The 20,621-nt window shown below is 47.7% G+C and overlaps 1 protein-coding gene across 7 annotated transcripts in view; it reads right to left on the bottom strand.

Moving 5' to 3' along the window:
- Window positions 1-20,621, bottom strand: part of SMARCA2 (SWI/SNF related, matrix associated, actin dependent regulator of chromatin, subfamily a, member 2) — a 631,684-nt gene that overhangs the window by 104,460 nt on the left and 506,603 nt on the right. For all 7 annotated transcript variants that reach the window (XM_063913944.1, XM_063913943.1, XM_063913946.1 and 4 more), the window contains one exon: window positions 17,803-18,023. In XM_063913944.1, coding sequence (XP_063770014.1) covers window positions 17,803-18,023 — 221 coding nt within the window. The remainder of the gene's footprint in view (window positions 1-17,802; window positions 18,024-20,621) is intronic.

Genomic DNA, 20,621 nt, shown 5'->3' with positions numbered 1-20,621 from the left:
TCTGAAACATGTGTAGACTGTGAAGATGTTGTTCCATGTCTATGTGATTTACTTACCACCAGCCTGTTTCTGTTAAGAGGCTGCCGATTCCTGTACTGGATGTGATAACCCCCAGGTGTAATGTTCCATGTAAGGGTTAATAGGGTTACCTATCCCTGGTATAGGAGCTGGCATTATCCGCTCAGCTATACTGGATAATGTCTGTGCAAAAGTAGCCCATGGGGGTTCAACCTGAACCTGTGCCTGCATCGGAATATTCAAGAGGCTTTGGTGAAAGCTAAAACAATTTGTACATAATCCATTTTGAACCAGATCCGGAGAGGTTGACCCAGCTTTGCAAGACAAACATGATATGAGTGTTGGTGTTGCTGTGAGTGTATCTTCCTCACCTTTGCCGCTCTTAGACATGATAAATAATCAACACTTACACAGTGTACTACACAATTTGTGACTGTAATCACTTTAAGCTTTTTAAAGTGACATACAATCCGACCCTACCAATGCACCAGCATTGAGGATCGGAATAGAACAAAACTGACAGAATATAGTAAAGTCAGTAATCACACTAGCAGTTACGTTATACATTAGCATAATAAGCAATATGAGCACATCATCAACTACAACTACATTTCAAGTATGTAGGAGAACATATTAGTGAATCATGTTTAAACAGATCTACCGTATTCAGACGCATTGCGAAAGAAACAGTAAATATATACAGACTCCTATGCAATAGGCACTTATCTAACTTTTCATACTCAAAAAGGTAGATAGCGTGGGATACAGGAAGACTCACCTCACTTCCAGGACCGATCAATATGTTAGCGAACGCTGAGTGGATCCAGACGCTACTAGTGTACACTGCCGCTCTATGAACCTATAGTGAACACGAACACAGACGCACTAATCACACAGACGCCTATGCTGCGACTGGGTCCCCTTTGTGTACAGCGCCTGAGATGGAAGCGGAAAACAGTTCATGGTGGGTGACTCGGAGGAAACTGGTCATGAACTGGGGGGAGGGGCAACCAGGAGAGCGTCTGACTCCCCACTGCTGACATCAACCCTAGGTATCGCGGCCTCATACTATTCCTGGAGCCTATGATCCCTAAGGCCTAGCGCTGTTGCACCCGAGGTGGCAGCCGCGTCAGCGACTGTTTGGTAGTCTCCTCCCAAAACAGTGCGGCTATGTCTGTATTCCCCTTCTAAGCAGAACCGATGCCCTACCTTCTCCCCATGCTCCGGCCACAGCCTGGTAACGTCTGCTTGACTTGCTAGTACATCCTACACAGACGCCCGCCGAAACAGCACTGTACGCGTGGGTAAGCGTTGTCGCCACCCGGCGGGCAGTTGTTGGAGCCACTCTTTCTAAGGTACGTATAAGAGGCTTTTTAGAAAGATCGCACAAAAAATATAGTGAGGCTATAAAAATAAAATAAAGAAAGCTTATGGCTGCTAAAAACCAGCAGCCCATTGACCATGGTCTGGCTCCTGCCACACCAAACCAAAAACTGAATTACTTGAGCCAGGAGGTGGGGATATAGGGATGGGCCCATTGCATTCTGGGAGTTCGAAAGCTTTGATCGTTTGGTGCAAATCCGATGTCGCTACCTCATATCCCAATGTTATCCTGTGGATAACCTGTGGACCCTGCAGGAGAAATCTGTGAGTAGATGCTACCTTGAGTGCGGCATACAGCTGCACTTACTCGCACCTGCAAATTCATTGCAAGTAACTGGATTTCCCCCTTAGAGAGAAAAAGGCCCTCTCCCAGATGTGGGAAAGTGTTTACTTGGAGGGTGTGCAGTGGTTGCTTATGGGAGACCTGTGCACTGCCTTCCCTGGCAATGAACCTGCTACCCAAAGCACAGCACTGAAAACAATAGCACTCCCTGCCCCATCACAGCCATCAAGCATTGTGCAGAACTTTATCATCAAAGCCATGATTCAGAACAATGGAATTAAATGCAAAAAACAAATAAAAAGAAAAGTCGCAGGATGCAGCTGTAAGAGAGCCTAAACTAAGGGGAATGTAAATAAGATTTTAATTACCGGTAAATCTATTTCTCGTAGTCCGTAGTGGATGCTGGGGACTCCGTAAGGACCATGGGGAATAGACGGGCTCCGCATGAGACATGGGCACTTTAAGAAAGAATTTAGATTCTGGTGTGCTCTGGCTCCTCCCTCTATGTCCCTCCTCCAGACCTCAGTTAGAGAAACTGTGCCCGGTAGAGCCGACAGTACAAGGAAAGGATTTTGGTAATCCAGGGCAAGATACATACCAGCCACACCAATCACACCGTATAACTTGTGATAAACTTACCCAGTCAACAGTATGAACAACAACAGAGCATCAGTTCAACCCTGATGCAACTATAACATAACCCTTATTGCAGCAATAACTATATACAAGTATTGCAGAAGAAGTCCGCACTTGGGACGGGCGCCCAGCATCCACTACGGACTACGAGAAATAGATTTACCGGTAAGTAAAATCTTATTTTCTCTAACGTCCTAGTGGATGCTGGGGACTCCGTAAGGACCATGGGGATTATACCAAAGCTCCCAAACGGGCGGGAGAGTGCGGATGACTCTGCAGCACCGATTGAGCAAACACAAGGTCCTCCTCAGCCAGGGTATCAAACTTGTAGAACTTTGCAAAAGTGTTTGAACCTGACCAAGTAGCCGCTCGGCACAGCTGTAATGCCGAGACCCCTCGGGCAGCCGCCCAAGAAGAGCCCACCTTCCTAGTGGAATGGGCCTTAACTGATTTTGGCAGCGGCAATCCAGCCGCAGAATGAGCCTGCTTAATCATGTTACAGATCCAGCGAGCAATAGTTTGCTTTGAAGCAGGAGCACCAAGCTTGTTGGAAGCATACAGGATAAACAAAGACTCTGTTTTCCTGACCCTAGCCGTTCTGGCTACATAAACCTTCAAAGCCCTGACCACATCAAGATACTCGGAATCCTCCAAGTCAGGAGTAGCCACAGGCACCACAATAGGTTGGTTTATATGAAAAGATGAAACCACTTTCGGCAGGAATTGTGGACGGGTCCTCAATTCTGCTATATCTGCATGGAAAACCAGATAGGGGCTTTTATGTGACAAAGCCGCCAATTCTGACACACGCCTAGCCGAATCCAAGGCTAGTAGCATGACCACCTTCCACGTGAGATATTTCAATTCCACCGTTTTGAGTGGTTCAAACCAGTGGGATTTCAGGAAACTCAACACCACGTTAAGATCCCAAGGTGCCACTGGAGGTACAAAAGGGGGCTGAATATGCAGCACTCCCTTTACAAACGTCTGAACTTCAGGTAGAGAAGCCAGCTCTTTTTGAAAGAAAATGGATAGGGACGAAATCTGGACCTTAATGAAACCCAATTTTAGGCCCAAAGTCACTCCTGACTGTAGGAAGTGAAGGAAACGGCCCAGCTGGAATTCCTCCGTAGGGGCATTCCTGGCCTCACACCAAGCAACATATTTTTCGCCATATACGGTGATAATATTGAGCTGTCACGTCCTTCCTAGCCATTATCAGCGTAGGAATAACCTCATCCGGAATGCCTTTTTCTGCTAGGATCCGGCGTTCAACCGCCATGCCGTCAAATGCAGCCGCGGTAAGTCTTGGAACAGACAGGGCCCCTGTTGCAACAAGTCCTGTCTTAGAGGAATAGGCCACGGGTCCTCTGTGAGCATTTCTTGCAGATCTGGATACCAAGTCCTTCTTGGCCAATCCGGAACAATGAGTATTGTTCTCACTCCTCTTTTTCTTATGATTCTCAGCACCTTGGGTATGAGAGGAAGAGGAGGAAATACATAGACCGACTGGAACACCCACGGTGTCACCAGGGCGTCTACAGCTATCACCTGAGGGTCTCTTGACCTGGCACAATACCTCTGTAGTTTCTTGTTGAGGCGGGATGCCATCATGTCCACCTGTGGCAGTTCCCACTGACTTGCAATCTGCGTGAAGACTTCATGATGAAGTCCCCACTCTCCCGGGTGGAGGTCGTGCCTGCTGAGGAAGTCTGCTTCCCAGTTGTCCACTCCCGGGATGAACATTGCTGACAGTGCGCTTACGTGATTCTCCGCCCAGCGAAGAATTCGGGTGGCTTCCGCCATTGCCACCCTTCTCCTTGTGCCGCCTTGTCGGTTTACATAAGCCACAGCGGTGATGTTGTCTGACTGAATCAGAACCGGTTGGTCGCGAAGCAGGGTCTCCGCTTGACGTAGGGCGTTGTGTATGGCCCTTAGTTCCAGGATGTTGATGTGAAGGCAAGTCTCCTGACTTGACCACAGACCTTGGAAATTTCTTCCCTGTGTGACTGCTCCCCACCCTCGGAGGCTTGCATCCGTGGTCACCAGGACCCAGTCCTGAATGCCGAATCTGCGGCCCTCGAGAAGGTGAGCACTCTGCAGCCACCACAGGAGAGACACCCTGGCCCTGGGGGATAGGGTGATTAACCGATGCATCTGAAGATGTGATCCGGACCATTTGTCCAGTAAGTCCCATCGAAAGGTCCTCGCATGGAACCTGCCGAAGGGAATGGCCTCGTATGATGCCACCATCTTTCCCAGGACTCGAGTGCAGTGATGCACTGACACCTGTTTTGGTTTTAATAGGTTTCTGACCAGTGTCATGAGTTCCTGAGCTTTCTCTATCAGGAGATAAACCCTTTTCTGGTCTGTGTCCAGAATAATGCCAAGGAAAGGCAGACGAGTCGTAGGAATCAACTGCGACTTTGGAATATTTAGAATCCAGCCGTGTTGCCGTAACACTTCCAGAGAACGTGCTACGCTGATCAGCAACTGCTCTCTTGACCTCGCTTTTATGAGGAGATCGTCCAAGTATGGGATAATTGTGAACCCTTGCTTCCGCAGGAGTACCATCATTTCTGCCAGTACCTTGGTAAATATTCTCGGAGCCATGGAGAGACCAAACGGCAACGTCTGAAATTGGTAATGACAATCCTGTACCACAAATCTGAGGTACGCCTGATGAGGTGGATAAATGGGGACATGAAGGTATGCATCCTTTATGTCCAGAGACACCATAAAATCCCCCCCTTCCAGGCTTGCGATGACCGCTCTCAGCGATTCCATCTTGAACCGGAACCTTTTCAGGTAAATGTTCAGGGATTTTAAATTCAATATGGGTCTGACCGAACCGTCCGGTTTCGGTACTTCAAACATGGTCGAATAATAACCCCTTCCTTGTTGAAGGAGGGGAACCTTGACCACCACCTGTTGAAGATACAATTTGTGAATTGCAGTTAACACTATTTCCCTCTCGAGGGGGGAAGCTGGCAGGGCCGATTTGAGGTATCGGTGAGGAGGCATCTCTTCGAATTCCAGCTTGTATCCCTGAGACACAATATCTATTGCCCAGGGATCCAACTGGGAGGCAACCCACTTGTGGCTGAAATTTCGGAGACGCGCCCCCACCGGGCCTAGCTCCGCCTGTGGAGCCCCAGCGTCATGCGGTGGATTTTGTGGAAGCCGGGGAGGACTTCTGTTCCTGGGAACTAGCTGTGTTGTGCAGCTTCTTTCCTCTGCCCGTGCCAAGAAAGGACGCACCTCTGACTTTCTTGCTTTTCTGTGATCGAAAGGACTGCATTTGGTAATACGGTGCTTTCTTAGGCTGTGAGGAAACATATGGCAAAAAATTTGACTTTCCAGCAGTAGCTGTGGAGATCAGATCCGAGAGACCCTCCCCAAACAATTCCTCACCCTTGTAAGGTAAAACCTCCATGTGCCTTTTTGAGTCGGCATCACCTGTCCATTGCCGAGTCCACAGGACCCTTCTGGCAGAAATCGACACAGCATTTATTCTAGAACCCAGTAGACTAATGTCTCTTTGAGCATCTCTCAAATTTAGGACAGCGTCTTTTATATGCCCCAGGGTCAATAATATAGTATCCTTGTCTAAGGTATCAAGTTCCTCAGGCAGGGTGTCCGTCCATGCTGCTACAGCACTACACACCCAGGCCGACACGATCGCCAGGGCCTCAGTAAAGTACCCGAATGTGTATAAATGGACTTCAGGGTACCCTCCTGCTTTCTATCCGCAGCATCTTTGAGGGTAGCCGTATCCTGTGACGGCAGGGCTACCTTCTTGGATAAGCGTGTTAAAGCTTTGTCCACCCTAAGGGAGGATTCCCAGCCTAACCGGTCCGTTGGCGGGAAAGGATACGCCATAAGAATCCGTTTGGAAATCTGCAGTTTTTTATCTGGAGATTCCCAAGCCTTTTCACATAACTCAATTAGCTCGTGTGAAGGGGGAAAGGTCACCCCAGCAGAGCTCCCTGAAAATAAAAAACCTAACAAAATACTTTCTCACATCAAGCTCAGGAGAGCTCACTGAAAAGCACCCAGCTCGTCCGGGCACAGATTCAAACTGAGGTCTGGAGGTGGGACATAGAGGGAGGAGCCAGAGCACACCAGAATCGAAATTCTTTCTTAAAGTGCCCATGTCTCCTGCGGAGCCCTTCTATTCCCCATGGTCCTTACGAAGTCCCCAGCATCCACTATGACGTTAGAGAAATAAAGATTAAACTGCACCTTGCTGACATGGGGTATAAACCTGAAAAGCTATACACAAATGTTTAGAATTAAAAGTGTCTGCACATGCTCAGCACCCACTATACCCCAACGTGTTTCCAATGTCCCCCAAATGGAGGGTTTAGTAAACAAATCTGACGGTATAGAAATGTAATGTAAAATACATGTCTGAGTGGAGAGAACAGAACAATGCATTTAATAAAAGTTATAGTACAGAACAAGAAACAAAAGTCATCTGAAAGCGGGAATCTTTTATATCTCATTCTAAAGCCTACAAAGAGAAACATCAGAGAGCACGCAGAACAAGAGAGTAATATATATTTGTAAGCACATTTCTATGCTTCAAATTATGTAAAATGTGTGATTTACTAGTGTGCTCTAGATTTGATTGTGTGCGCTGTATTTAAAGAGTCACCATGTTTTCTGCACCTGCTTTTTTCACTAGAAAATTTCCTTTCAAATAAACTTTACACTGCATCAGAGCTGTTGAAAAAAGCAAAAATAATTTCCTGAAATACTTCTATTTTCTTAATATTTCTGATTTATAAGTAAACATGAAAAAATAAGATTTTAAACCTACCGGTAAATCTTTTTCTCGTAGTCCTTAGAGGATGCTGGGGACTCTGTAAGGACCATGGGGGATAGATGGGCTCCGTAGGAGACATGGGCACTTTAAGAAAGACTTTAGGTATGGGTGTGCACTGGCTCCTCCCTCTATGCCCCTCCTCCAGACCTCAGTTAGAGAAACTGTGCCCAGAGGAGACGGACAGTACAAGGAAAGGATTTTTGTTAATCCAAGGGCAAGATTCATACCAGCCACACCAATCACACCGTATAACTTGTGATATACTAACCAGTTAACAGTATGACAACAACATAGCATCAGTCCAAGACCAATGAAAACTATAACATAACCCTTATGTAAGCAAAACTATATACAAGTCTTGCAGAAGTAGTCCGCACTTGGGACGGGCGCCCAGCATCCTCTACGGACTACGAGAAAAAGATTTACCGGTAGGTTTAAAATCTTATTTTCTCTTACGTCCTAGAGGATGCTGGGGACTCCGTAAGGACCATAGGGATTATACCAAAGCTCCCAAACGGGCGGGAGAGTGCGGATGACTCTGCAGCACCGATTGAGCAAACAGAAGGTCCTCCTCAGCCAGGGTATCAAACTTATAGAACTTTGCAAAGGTGTTTGAACCCGACCAAGTAGCAGCTCGGCATAGTTGTAGTGCCGAGACCCCTCGGGCAGCCGCCCAAGACTAGCCCACCTTCCTAGTGGAATGGGCCTTGACCGATTTTGGTAACGGCAATCCAGCCGTAGAATGCGCCTGCTGAATCGTGTTACAGATCCAGCGAGCAATAGTCTGCTTTGAAGCAGGGCCCCAACCTTGTTGGCTGCATATAGGACAAACAGTGCTTCTGTTTTTCTGACTCTAGCCGTTCTGGCCACGTAAATTTTCAAAGCCCTGACTACATCAAGGGACTCGGAATCCTCCAAGTCTCGCGTAGCCACAGGCACCACAATAGGTTGGTTCATATGAAAAGATGACACCACCTTAGGCAAGAATTGAGGACGGGTCCGCAATTCCGCTCTATCCATATGGAAAACCAGATAGGGGCTTTTATGAGACAAAGCCGCCAATTCCAACACTCGCCTAGCCGAAGCCAAGGCTAATAACATGACCACCTTCCAAGTGAGATATTTTAACTCCACCGTTTGAAGTGGTTCAAACCAGTGCGACTTAAGGAAACTCAACACCACGTTAAGGTCCCAATGCGCCACCGGAGGTATAAAAAGAGGCTGAATATGCAGCACTCCCTTCACAAAAATCTGGGAGAGAAGCCAATTCTTTTTGAAAAAAAATGGATAAGGCCGAAATCTGAACCTTAATGGAGCCTAATTTTAGGCCCAAATTCACTCCAGTCTGTAGGAAGTGAAGGAAACGGCCCAGATGGAATTCTTCCGTAGGAGCATTCCTGGCCTCACACCAAGAAACATATTTTCGCCATATACGGTGATAATGTTTAGCTGTCACGTCCTTCCTAGCCTTTAGCCAGCGTAGGAATGACCTCATCCGGAATGCCTTTTTCCGCTAGGATCCTGCGTTCAACCGCCATGCTGTCAAACGCAGCCGCGGTAAGTCTTGGAACAGACAGGGCCCCCTGTTGCAACAGGGCCTGTCGTAGAGGAAGAGGCCACGGATCTTCTGTGAGCATTTCCAGCAGTTCCGGATACCAGGTCCTTCGTGGCCAATCTGGAACAATGAGAATTGTTCTCACTCCTCTTTTTCTTATTATTTTCAACACCTTGGGTATGAGAGGAAGAGGAGGAAACACATAGACCGACTGGAACACCCACGGTGTCACTAGGGCGTCTTCAGCTACCACCTGACCCTTTTCTGGTCTGTATCCAGAATCATGCCCAAGAAGGCAGACGAGTCGTAGGAACCAACTGCGACTTCGGGATATTGAGAATCCAGCCGTGTTGCTGTAACACCTTCAGTGAAAGTGAGACGCTGTTCAGCAACTGCTCACTTGATCTCGCTTTTATGAGGAGATCGTCCAAGTACAGGATAATTGTGACACCTTGCTTGCGCAGGAGCACAATCATTTCTGCCATTACCTTGGTGAAAATCCTCGGGGCCGTGGAAAGCCCAAACGGCAACGTCTGAAATTGGTAATGACAATCCTGTACCGCAAATCTCAGGTACGCCTGATGAGGTGGATAAATGGGAACATGAAGGTATGCTTCCTTTATGTCCAGAGATACCATAAAATCCCCCCCTTCCAGGCTGGCGATGACCGCTCTTAGCGATTCCATTATGAACTTGAACCTTTTCAAGTATAAGTTCAGGGATTTTAAATTTAAAATGGGTCTGACCGAACCGTCCGGTTTCGGGACTACAAACAGGATTGAGTAATACCCCCTCCCGTGCTGAAGCAGGGGAACCTTGACCACCACCTGTTGAAGATACAATTTGTGAATTGCATTTAACACTATCTCCCTTTCCGGGGGAGAACCTGGTAGGGCCGATTTGAAAAACCGGCGAGGAGGCACCTCTTCGAATTCCAGCTTGTAACCCTGAGAAACAATTTCTATTGCCCAGGGATCCACCTGTGAGTGAACCCAGATGTGGCTGAAAACCCTAAGACGTGCCCCTACTGGGGCGGACTCCTTTAGCGGAGCCCCAGCGTCATGCGGTGGATTTTGTAGAGGCCGGGGAGGACTTCTGTTCCTGGGAACTAGCTATTTTGTGCAGCTTTTTTCCTCTGCCCTTACCTCTGGCAAGAAAGGACGCGCCTCGTACTTTCTTATTTCTTTGTGATCGAAAGGACTGCATTTGATAATGTGGCGCTTTCTTAGGCTGTGAGGGAATATAAGGCAAAAAAATAAGAATTTACTTACCGATAATTCTATTTCTCGGAGTCCGTAGTGGATGCTGGGGTTCCTGAAAGGACCATGGGGAATAGCGGCTCCGCAGGAGACAGGGCACAAAAGTAAAGCTTTTACAGGTCAGGTGGTGTGTACTGGCTCCTCCCCCTATGACCCTCCTCCAGACTCCAGTTAGGTACTGTGCCCGGACGAGCGTACACAATAAGGGAGGATTTTGAATCCCGGGTAAGACTCATACCAGCCACACCAATCACACCGTACAACTTGTGATCTAAACCCAGTTAACAGTATGATAACAGAGGAGCCTCTGAAAGATGGCTTCCTAAACAATAACCCGAATTAGTTAACAATAACTATGTACAAGTATTGCAGATAATCCGCACTTGGGATGGGCGCCCAGCATCCACTACGGACTCCGAGAAATAGAATTATCGGTAAGTAAATTCTTATTTTCTCTATCGTCCTAAGTGGATGCTGGGGTTCCTGAAAGGACCATGGGGATTATACCAAAGCTCCCAAACGGGCGGGAGAGTGCGGATGACTCTGCAGCACCGAATGAGAGAACTCCAGGTCCTCCTTTGCCAGGGTATCAAATTTGTAAAAATTTACAAACGTGTTCTCCCCTGACCACGTAGCTGCTCGGCAGAGTTGTAATGCCGAGACCCCTCGGGCAGCCGCCCAAGATGAGCCCACCTTCCTTGCGGAATGGGCCTTAACAGATTTAGGCTGTGGCAGGCCTGCCACAGAATGTACAAGTTGAATTTTGTTACAAAACCAACGAGCAATCGACTGCTTAGAAGCAGGTGCACCCAACTTGTTGGGTGCATACAGTATAAACAGCGAGTCAGATTTTCTGACTCCAGCCGTCCTTTAAATGTATATTTTTAAGGCTCTGACAACGTCCAACAACTTGGAGTCCTTCAAGTCGTCTGTAGCCGCAGGCACTACAATAGGCTGGTTCAGGTGAAACGCTGATACCACCTTAGGGAGAAAATGCGGACGCGTCCGCAGCTCTGCCCTATGTCGAATGGAAAATTAAATAAGGGCTTTTATAAGACAAAGCCGCCAGTTCAGATACTCTCCCGGCCGAAGCCAGGGCCAGTAACATAGTCACTTTCCATGTGAGATATTTCAAATCCACATTCTTTAGTGGTTCAAACCAATTGGATTTGAGGAAATCTAAAACTACATTTAGATCCCACGGTGCCACCTTAGGCACCACAGGAGGCTGTATATGCAGTACTCCTTTGATAAAAATCTGGACCTCAGGGACTGAGGCCAATTCTTTGTGGAAGAATATTGATAGGGCCGAAATTTGAACCTTAATAGATCCCAATTTGAGACCCATAGACAATCCTGATTGCCGGAAATGTAGGAAAACGACCCAGTTGAAATTCCTCCATCGGAGCACTCCGCTGCTCGCACCACGCAACATATTTTCGCCAAATACGGCGATAATGCTTCGCGGTGACTTCCTTCCTTGCCTTTATCAAGGTAGGAATGACTTCTTCTGGAATGCCTTTTCCTTTTAGGATCTGGCATTCAACGCCATGCCGTCAAACGCAGCCGCGGTAAGTCTTGAAAAAGACAAGGACCCTGCTGAAGCAGGTCCCTTCTCAGAAGTAGAGGCCACGGATCGTCCGTGACCATCTCTTGAAGTTCCGGGTACCAAGTCCTTCTTGGCCAATCCGGAGCCACTAGTCTTACTCCTCTTTGCCGTATAATCCTCAATACCTTTGGTATGAGAGGCAGAGGAGGAAACACATATACCGACTGGTACACCCAAGGTGTTACCAGCGCGTCCACAGCTATTGCCTGCGGATCTCTTGACCTGGCGCAATACCTGTCCAGTGTTTTGTTGAGGCGAGACGCCATCATGTCCACCATTGGTTTTACCCAACGGTTTAATAGCATGTGGAAAACTTCTGGATGAAGTCCCCACTCTCCCGGGTGAAGGTCGTGTCTGCTGAGGAAGTCTGCTTCCCAGTTGTCCACGCCCGGGATGAATACTGCTGACAGTGCTATCACGTGATTCTCCGCCCAGCGAAGGATCCTGGCAGCTTCTGCCATTGCCCTCCTGCTTCTTGTGCCGCCCTGTCTGTTTACATGGGCGACTGCCGTGATGTTGTCCGACTGGATCAACACCGGTCTTCCTTGAAGCAGAGGTTCCGCCTGGCTTAGAGCATTGTAGATTGCTCTTAGTTCCAGAATGCTTATGTGAAGAGACTTTTTCAGGCTCGACCACACTCCCTGGAAATTTCTTCCCTGTGTGACTGCTCCCCAGCCTCTCAGGCTGGCATCCGTGGTCACCAGGATCCAATCCTGTATGCCGAATCTGCGGCCCTCCAATAGATGAGCCTCCTGCAACCACCACAGAAGGGATACCCTTGTCCTCGGCGACAGGGTTATCCGCAGGTGCATCTGAAGATGCGACCCTGACCATTTGTCCAACAGATCCCTTTGCATGGAATCTGCCGAAAGGGATTGCTTCGTAAGAAGCTACCATTTTTTCCCAGGACTCTTGTGCATTGATGTACAGACACCTTTCCTGGTTTTAGGAGGTTCCTGACCAGGTCAGATAACTCCTTGGCTTTTTCTTCGGGAAGAAAAACCTTTTTCTGAACTGTGTCCAGAATCATCCCCAGGAACAGCAGACGAGTTGTCGGCATTAATTGGGATTTTGGAATATTCAGAATCCATCCGTGCTGCTTTAGCACCTCTTGAGATAGTGCTAAACCCATCTCTAGCTGTTCTCTGGACCTTGCCCTTATTAGGAGATCGTCCAAGTATGGGATAATTAATACGCCTTTTCTTCGAAGAAGAAATATTATCTCGGCCATTACCTTTGTAAAGACCCGAGGTGCCGTGGACAAACCAAACGGCAGCGTCTGAAACTGATAGTGACAGTTTTGTACAACGAACCTGAGGTACCCCTGGTGTGAGGGGTAATTGGAACGTGGAGATACGCATCCTTGATGTCCAAGGATACCATAAAGTCCCCTTCTTCCAGGTTCGCTATCACTGCTCTGAGTGACTCCATCTTGAACTTGAACTTCTTTATGTATAGGTTCAAGGACTTCAGATTTAGAATAGGCCTTACCGAGCCATCCGGCTTCGGTACCACAAATAGAGTGGAATAATACCCCTTCCCTTGTTGTAGAAGAGGTACCTTGACTATCACCTGCTGAGAATACAGCTTGTGAATGGCTTCCAAAACCGTCTCCCTTTCTGAGGGGGACGTTGGTAAAGCAGACTTCAGGAAACGGCGAGGTGGCTCTGTCTCTAATTTCAACCTGTACCCCTGAGATATTATCTGCAGGATCCAGGGATTTACCTGCGAGTGAGCCCACTGCGCGCTGTAATTTTTGAGACGACCGCCTACCGCCCCCGAGTCCGCTTGCGAAGCCCCAGCGTCATGCTGAGGCTTTTGTAGAAGCCGGGGAGGGCTTCTGTTCCTGGGAAGGAGCTGCCTGTTGCTGTCTCTTCCCTCGTCCTCTGCCTCGTGGCAGATATGAATAGCCCTTTGCTCTCTTATTTTTAAAGGAACGAAAGGGCTGCGGTTGAAAGGTCGGTGCCTTTTTCTGTTGGGGAGTGACTTGAGGTAGAAAGGTGGATTTCCCGGCCGTAGCCGTGGCCACCAAATCCGATAGACCGACCTCAAATAACTCCTCTACGCATCGCCTGTCCACTGTCGTGTCCATAAAGCTCTTCTGGCCGAAATGGACATAGCACTTACCCGTGATGCCAGTGTGCAGATATCTCTCTGTGCATCACGCATATAAAGAAATGCATCCTTTATTTGTTCTAACGACAGTAAAATATTGTCCCTGTCCAGGGTATCAATATTTTTGATCAGGGACTCTGACCAAACTACCCCAGCACTGCACATCCAGGCAGTCGCAATAGCTGGTCGTAGTATAACACCTGCATGTGTGTATATACCTTTTTGGATATTTTCCATCCTCCTATCTGATGGATCTTTAAGTGCGTCCGTCTCAGGAGAGGGTAACGCCACTTGTTTTGATAAGCGTGTTAGCGCTTTGTCCACCCTAGGAGGTGTTTCCCAGCGCTCCCTAACCTCTGGCGGGAAAGGGTATAAAGCCAATAACTTCTTTGAAATTAGCAGTTTTTTATCGGGGCACCCCACGCTTCATCACACACGTCATTTAATTCTTCTGATTCGGTAAAAACTACTGGTAGTTTTTTCACACCCCACATAATACCCTGTTTAGTGGTACCTGTAGTATCAGCTAAATGTAACATCTCCTTTATTGCCAAAATCATATAACGTGTGGCCCTACTGGAAAATACGGTTGATTCGTCACCTTCACCACCGGAATCAGTGCCTGTGTCTGGGTCTGTGTCGACCGACTGAGGCAAGGGACGTTTTACAGCCCCTGACGGTGTTTGAGGCGCCTGGACAGACACTAATTGAGTGTCCGGCCGCCTCATGTCGGCAAACGACTGCTTAAGCGAGTTGACGCTATCCCGTAATTCCACAAATAAAGGCATCCATTCTGGTGTCGACCCCCTAGGAGGTGACATCCTCATATTTGGCAATTGCTCCGCCTCCACACCAATAACGTCCTCATACATGTCGACACACACGTACCGACACACAGCAGACACACAGGGAATGCTCTATACGAAGACAGGACCCACTAGCCCTTTGGGGAGACAGAGGGAGAATCTGCCAGCACACACCAAAAAGCGCTATATATGACAGGGATAGCCTTATGATTAAGTGCTCCCTTATAGCTGCTTTTATATTAATATATTGCCATTTATTCTGCCCCCCCTCTCTGTTATACCCTGTTTCTGTAGTGCAGTGCAGGGGAGAGACCTGGGAGCCTTCCTGACCAGCGGAGCTGTGACAGAAAATGGCGCCGTGTGCTGAGGAGATAGGCCCCGCCCCTTTTTCGGCGGGCTCGTCTCCCGCTATTTAGTACATTTAGGCAGGGGTAAATATCTCCATATAGCCTCTGGGGCTATATGTGAGGTATTTTTAGCCTTTTTAAAGGTTTTCATTTGCCTCCCAGGGCGCCCCCCCCCAGCGCCCTGCACCCTCAGTGACTGCCGTGTGAAGTGTGCTGAGAGGAAAATGGCGCACAGCTGCAGTGCTGTGCGCTACCTTAAGAAGACTGCAGGAGTCTTCAGCCGCCGATTCTGGACCTCTTCTTGCTTCAGCATCTGTGAGGGGGCCGGCGGCGTGGCTCCGGTGACCATCCAGGCTGTACCTGTGATCGTCCCTCTGGAGCTTCATGTCCAGTAGCCAAGAAGCCAATCCATCCTGCACGCAGGTGAGTTCACTTCTTCTCCCCTCTGTCCCTCGTTGCAGTGATCCTGTTGCCAGCAGGAATCACTGTAAAATAAAAAACCTAAGCTAAACTCTCTAAGCAGCTCTTTATGAGAGCCACCTAGAATTGCACCCTTCTCGGCCGGGCACAAAAATCTAACTGGAGTCTGGAGGAGGGTCATAGGGGGAGGAGCCAGTACACACCACCTGACCTGTAAAAGCTTTACTTTTGTGCCCTGTCTCCTGCGGAGCCGCTATTCCCCATGGTCCTTTCAGGAACCCCAGCATCCACTTAGGACGATAGAGAAATTTGATGTACCAGCTGTAGCTGTGGAGACCAGGTCCGAGAGACCTTCCCCAAACAATTCCTCACCCTTGTAAGGTAAAACCTCCATATGCCTCTTTGAGTCGGCATCACCTGTCCATTGCCGGGTCCATAGGACTCGTCTAGCAGAAATCGACATAGCGTTGATTCTAGAACCCAGTAGACTAATGTCTCTTTGAGCATCTCTCACATATAAGACAGCATCTTTTATATGCCCTAGGGTCAATAAAATGATATCCTTATCTAGGGTCTCAATTTCCGCTGATAAGGTATCTGTCCATGCTGCTACAGCGCTACAAACCCAGGCCGACGCAATCGCCGGTCTGAGTAAGGTACCAGAATGTGTGTAAATGGACTTCAAGGTAACCTCCTGCTTGCGGTCAGCAGGATCCCTGAGGGTAGCCGTATCTTGGGATGGCAGCGTTACCTTTTTGGATAAGCGTGTCAATGCTTTGTCTAACTTAGGGGAGGATTCCCACCGTATCCTGTCCGTTGGCGGGAAAGGATACGCCATAACAATCCTTTTGGGAATCTGCAGTTTTTTGTCTGGAGATTCCCAAGCTCTTTCACATAATTCGTTCAACTCATGTGAGGGGGGAAAGGTTACCTCAGGTTTCTTTCCCTTAAACATGTGTACCCTCGTGTCAGGGACAGGGGGTTCCTCTGTGATATGGAAAACATATTTTATTGCAATAATCATATATCGAATACATTTAGCCAATTTTGGCTGTAACTTTGCATCATCGTAGTCGACACTGGAGTCAGAATCCGTGTCGGTATCTGTGTCTACTATTTGGGATAATGGGCGCTTTTGAGACCCCGAAGGTCCCTGCGACATAGGGACAGACATGGGTTGACTCCCTGGCTGTTCCCTAGCTTCAGCTTTGTCTAATCTTTTGTGCAATAAATTTACATTAGCACTTAAAACATTCCACATATCCATCCAGTCAGGTGTCGGCGTTGTCGACGGAGACACCACATTCATTTGCTCCCCCTCCTCCCTAGGAGAGCCTTCTACCTCAGACATGTCGACACACGCGTACCGACACACCACACACTCAGGGAATCCTCTTATCTGAAGACAGTTCCCCCACAAGGCCCTTTGGAGAGACAGAGTATGCCAGCACACACCCAGCGCTATATGACCCAGAAAAAAACACAATAAATATATGTTTACCCAGTAGCGCTGTTTTTATATTTATATATATATATATATATATATATATATATGCGCCAAATTATGTGCCCCCCCCTTTCTTTAAAACCCTCTTTCACCGTGGAATAAGCAGGGGAGAGTCCGGGGAGATTCCTCTCAGCGCTGTGCTGTGGAGAAAATGGCGCTGGTGAGTGCTGAGGGAGAAGCCCCACCCCCTCGGCGGCGGGTTTCTGTCCCGCTCAAATATACAAAAAAACTGGCGGGGGCTCTTTATATATACAGTGCCCAGCTGTATATATATATATATATATATTTTTGCCAAAGAGAGGTTCATATGCTGCCCAGGGCGCCCCCCCTGCGCCCTGCACCCTTACAGTGACTGCCGTGTGTGAGGTGTATGGGAGCAATGGCGCACAGCTTTACTGCTGTGCGTTACCTCAGTGAAGATCATGAAGTCTTCTGCCGCCTCTGAAGTCTTCTTTTCTTCTCATACTCACCCGGCTTCTATCTTCCGGCTCTGCGAGGAGGACGGCGGAGCGGCTCTGGGACGGACGGCGAGGGTGAGACCTGCGTACCGATCCCTCTGGAGCTAATGGTGTCCAGTAGCCTAAGAAACAGAGCCTAGCATTAAAGTAGGTCTGTTTCTCTCCCCTCAGTCCCTCGATGCAGGGAGTCTGTTGCTAGCAGGCTCCCTGAAAATAAAAAAAAAATAACAAATATACTTTCTGACAGGAAACTCAGGAGAGCTCCCTGTAATGCACCCAGTCTCCTCTGGGCACAGTAGTAAACTGAGGTCTGGAGGAGGGGCATAGAGGGAGGAGCCAGTGCACACCCATACCTAAAGTCTTTCTTAAAGTGCCCATGTCTCCTGCGGAGCCCGTCTATCCCCATGGTCCTTACGGAGTCCCCAGCATCCTCTAGGACGTAAGAGAAACCTTGTATTTAGAGAACTGTGTGGTTTTACCCATTTACATATGGTCTGAATTTCATTACAATGTCTAATAATCATTCAAAGCTACAGTAGTTTGTTAGCCAAGACAACCATAAATGAAAAGCTTACCTATCCTTATAGTTAATTACAGTATCAACTATGGCATTCATCTGCTTGGTCAATTTTGGTGGGTTTGGTGACAATTTTTCAGCTGGTGGTCGCCCCCTTCTCTTTTTTTCTCTCTTTTCACCATCATCTTTTACAGAATCTTTGTCTACGTTTCTTCGTCGCTTGCGCTTCTTCAGCCGTACTTCTTCTTCCATTTCCTCCAAATTTCCGTCCTCGATGGCCTGAAGTAAAAAACACTTTCCTTATTAAAATCATTTTTAACTGTATTTTTCAGTAAAAATAAATATTCCAAAATAGTACATACTGTATGTGATAGTGTTCATTTTAACACCATGCACCTGTCACAACCCATGCAGTTCCTGTCTGGGGTGTCACTTTCTGCTCTGGTGCTTCTAGCATACTCTGGTCTGTATGTCAGCACTGAGATACAAACCAGAGTGTTCTAGAAGCACCAGAGGAGAAAGCGGCACCCAGTCAAGAAAGAGAAACTGTACAGGTGAAGCGTGCTAGAATGAATACTATGGGGGGGATTCAATTTTTTGGGTGTCTAATAATCCCGTCTAAACGGCACAGTTTAGATGGCCTTACAATTTTCTCGATTCAATTGTGTTTGGGCGCCCATGCATATCGCGCCCAAACAGACAGGGTTTAGCCGTGTAAAACGGCTAAACCCATCTTAAGTCCTGCTATGGGTGTTCAAATGGGATGTGGTTACATTGCCGTCAGTCGGGATCCCGGTGGTCAGGATACCGACGCCGGAATTCCGACCACTGACAATGCCGACAGCCGGAATCCCAGCTAACAGGGGCTGTTCAGACTCGTGGATGTCCACAACACCTATAGAGTGGGAATAGAACATGTGGTGAGTGCAGTGAGCCACCGAGCCCACAGCGTGGCGAATGCAGCGAGCCCGCAACGGATTTAGTTGCGCTCGCCCTCCTGCCGGCATTCGGGATCCTGGCCGCTGGCATACCATTACCCAACACGTTCAAACAGTAGTTTGGACGCGCAAAGTGCACATTTCTTCTTGCACCTCAAGAGGCTTTGAGAAAAAAATGTGTCTTCCGTGGCTAATGGGTGCCAGAATGGCAAAACAACTGAAGTACCGGTGTCGGGCGCCATGTAGTCACGGCCACAGAAATAATAATTGAATTCCCTCCTATGTGCACTACTGAAACATTTCTTTTTGGGGAGGGGGGGCGCGAAGAGGACATCTGAACAACCCTAACTACGGGGAAATATCTAGTGAGAATGGGCTAACAACTTTTTTTCTTCAAAAAGTAAAATTATATTTCTTTGTAGCAAAAGAAACCCTACTTGACTAATTTTATGTGCAGTATCCAGTTATTCCACTGAGCTCCAGTGTGAATATAAGGAAGAAGAAAAAATACACAGTAATGGGAAAAACTGTACACACAGGAAGACCAAAGTGAAACAGGTTTTAACGGCTTCATAATCCCCATGTAGTGAATATGTTTTATTCTTTGGTTTTGGTTCAGGTCAACATTAGAAGACCAATATACAGTAAGTGCTAGTTTGTTTGGAAAATGAGATTTAATAAAGAGGTGATACTACCCTTTTAAGGAAGATAGAATAATGGTATTAGCTTGGGTCACAGATTGTACCTGTGGGGGTCAGAAACTATCACAGTTTGAAAAAAGAATACATTTATAGTAAATATAAGTGGAGAATATTGTTTTCATGGACACTGAAAGATATGACTGCACTCAGCAAACTAAGCAAAGCATTGATACTGTGTGATGTGCTGGCAGGCATCACCTCAATGCCCGCCTTAGCACATTATGTATTGCATTGGGCAGTTCCGATAACAAATGGGGGGTTTGAAATCCACTGCATTTATGTCTGTGCTGTCCAAGAACGACACATACTGTAGGCTCCACAGGCATCACAAGCTTGCAGTATCAGCACTACTGTAACTAGTTCAGCGTGCGCAAGTGGCCATCGCGATGATGCCCAGCATCTCATTGTACAGAATTGAATTCTCCCCCATTCAATCAATCCATCAAGATGTACTTTTTAGGGTATTGCTAATTGGAAGCCACAGACATATCTGTTTATTAATGCCATATATTACTATTAACCATACTACTATAAACCCTGTGTTTCCATGCAATTTGGTGACATTTCATTCTCTAATATAGTCAAAAACATCAACTACCCTGTTTTACCCTTGTTGTGTCATGGATCATTGACAAAAAAATCTGCTGCTTGATTCAGAAATATATAATACAGTATATGGTCTGTGGGGCGCTTATTTCAGATATGAATTATGTGCTCTACAAAAAAAAAAAGTAAAAAGCTAGAGGTTGATCATTTCTATCTACAGTGGCCAATCCCGGGATAGGTGGGATCCCGGGATTTAGGCCAAAAATAGGCCGGGCTCCAATCCCGGGATCATGCGGCCCATTAATTTCAGGCAGCGTTGAGCATCCTCAGGACGCTCAACGCTGCCCGTCTCCCTCCACCCCTGGAGCAGCGTGACCTCTGACTGTGAGGTCACGCTGCGCAGTCACCAACCGCTGAGCCCGATGGTACACCGCCGCACCATCGGTCTCAGCGGTTGGTGACTGCGCAGCGTGACCTCACAGTCAGAGGTCACGCTGCTCAGGGGTGGAGGGAGACGGGCAGTGTTGAGCGTCCTGAGGATGCTCAATGCTGCCTGAAATTAATGGGCCGCATAATCCCAGGATTGGAGCCAGCCGCCTCCCCCTGGTTCCCCCTGCAGTCACCGATGCTGAACGAAGTTTCCCACCGTCCAGGCCCTGCAGTTTTGTGAGATTATTTATGTCTGCTGGGCA

Source organism: Pseudophryne corroboree, chromosome 1, assembly GCF_028390025.1.
Source record: "Pseudophryne corroboree isolate aPseCor3 chromosome 1, aPseCor3.hap2, whole genome shotgun sequence".
NCBI lineage: Eukaryota > Metazoa > Chordata > Amphibia > Anura > Myobatrachidae > Pseudophryne > Pseudophryne corroboree.
The sequence above is the reverse complement of the archived record's forward strand: the minus strand, read 5'-3'. Positions and strand labels throughout refer to the sequence as shown.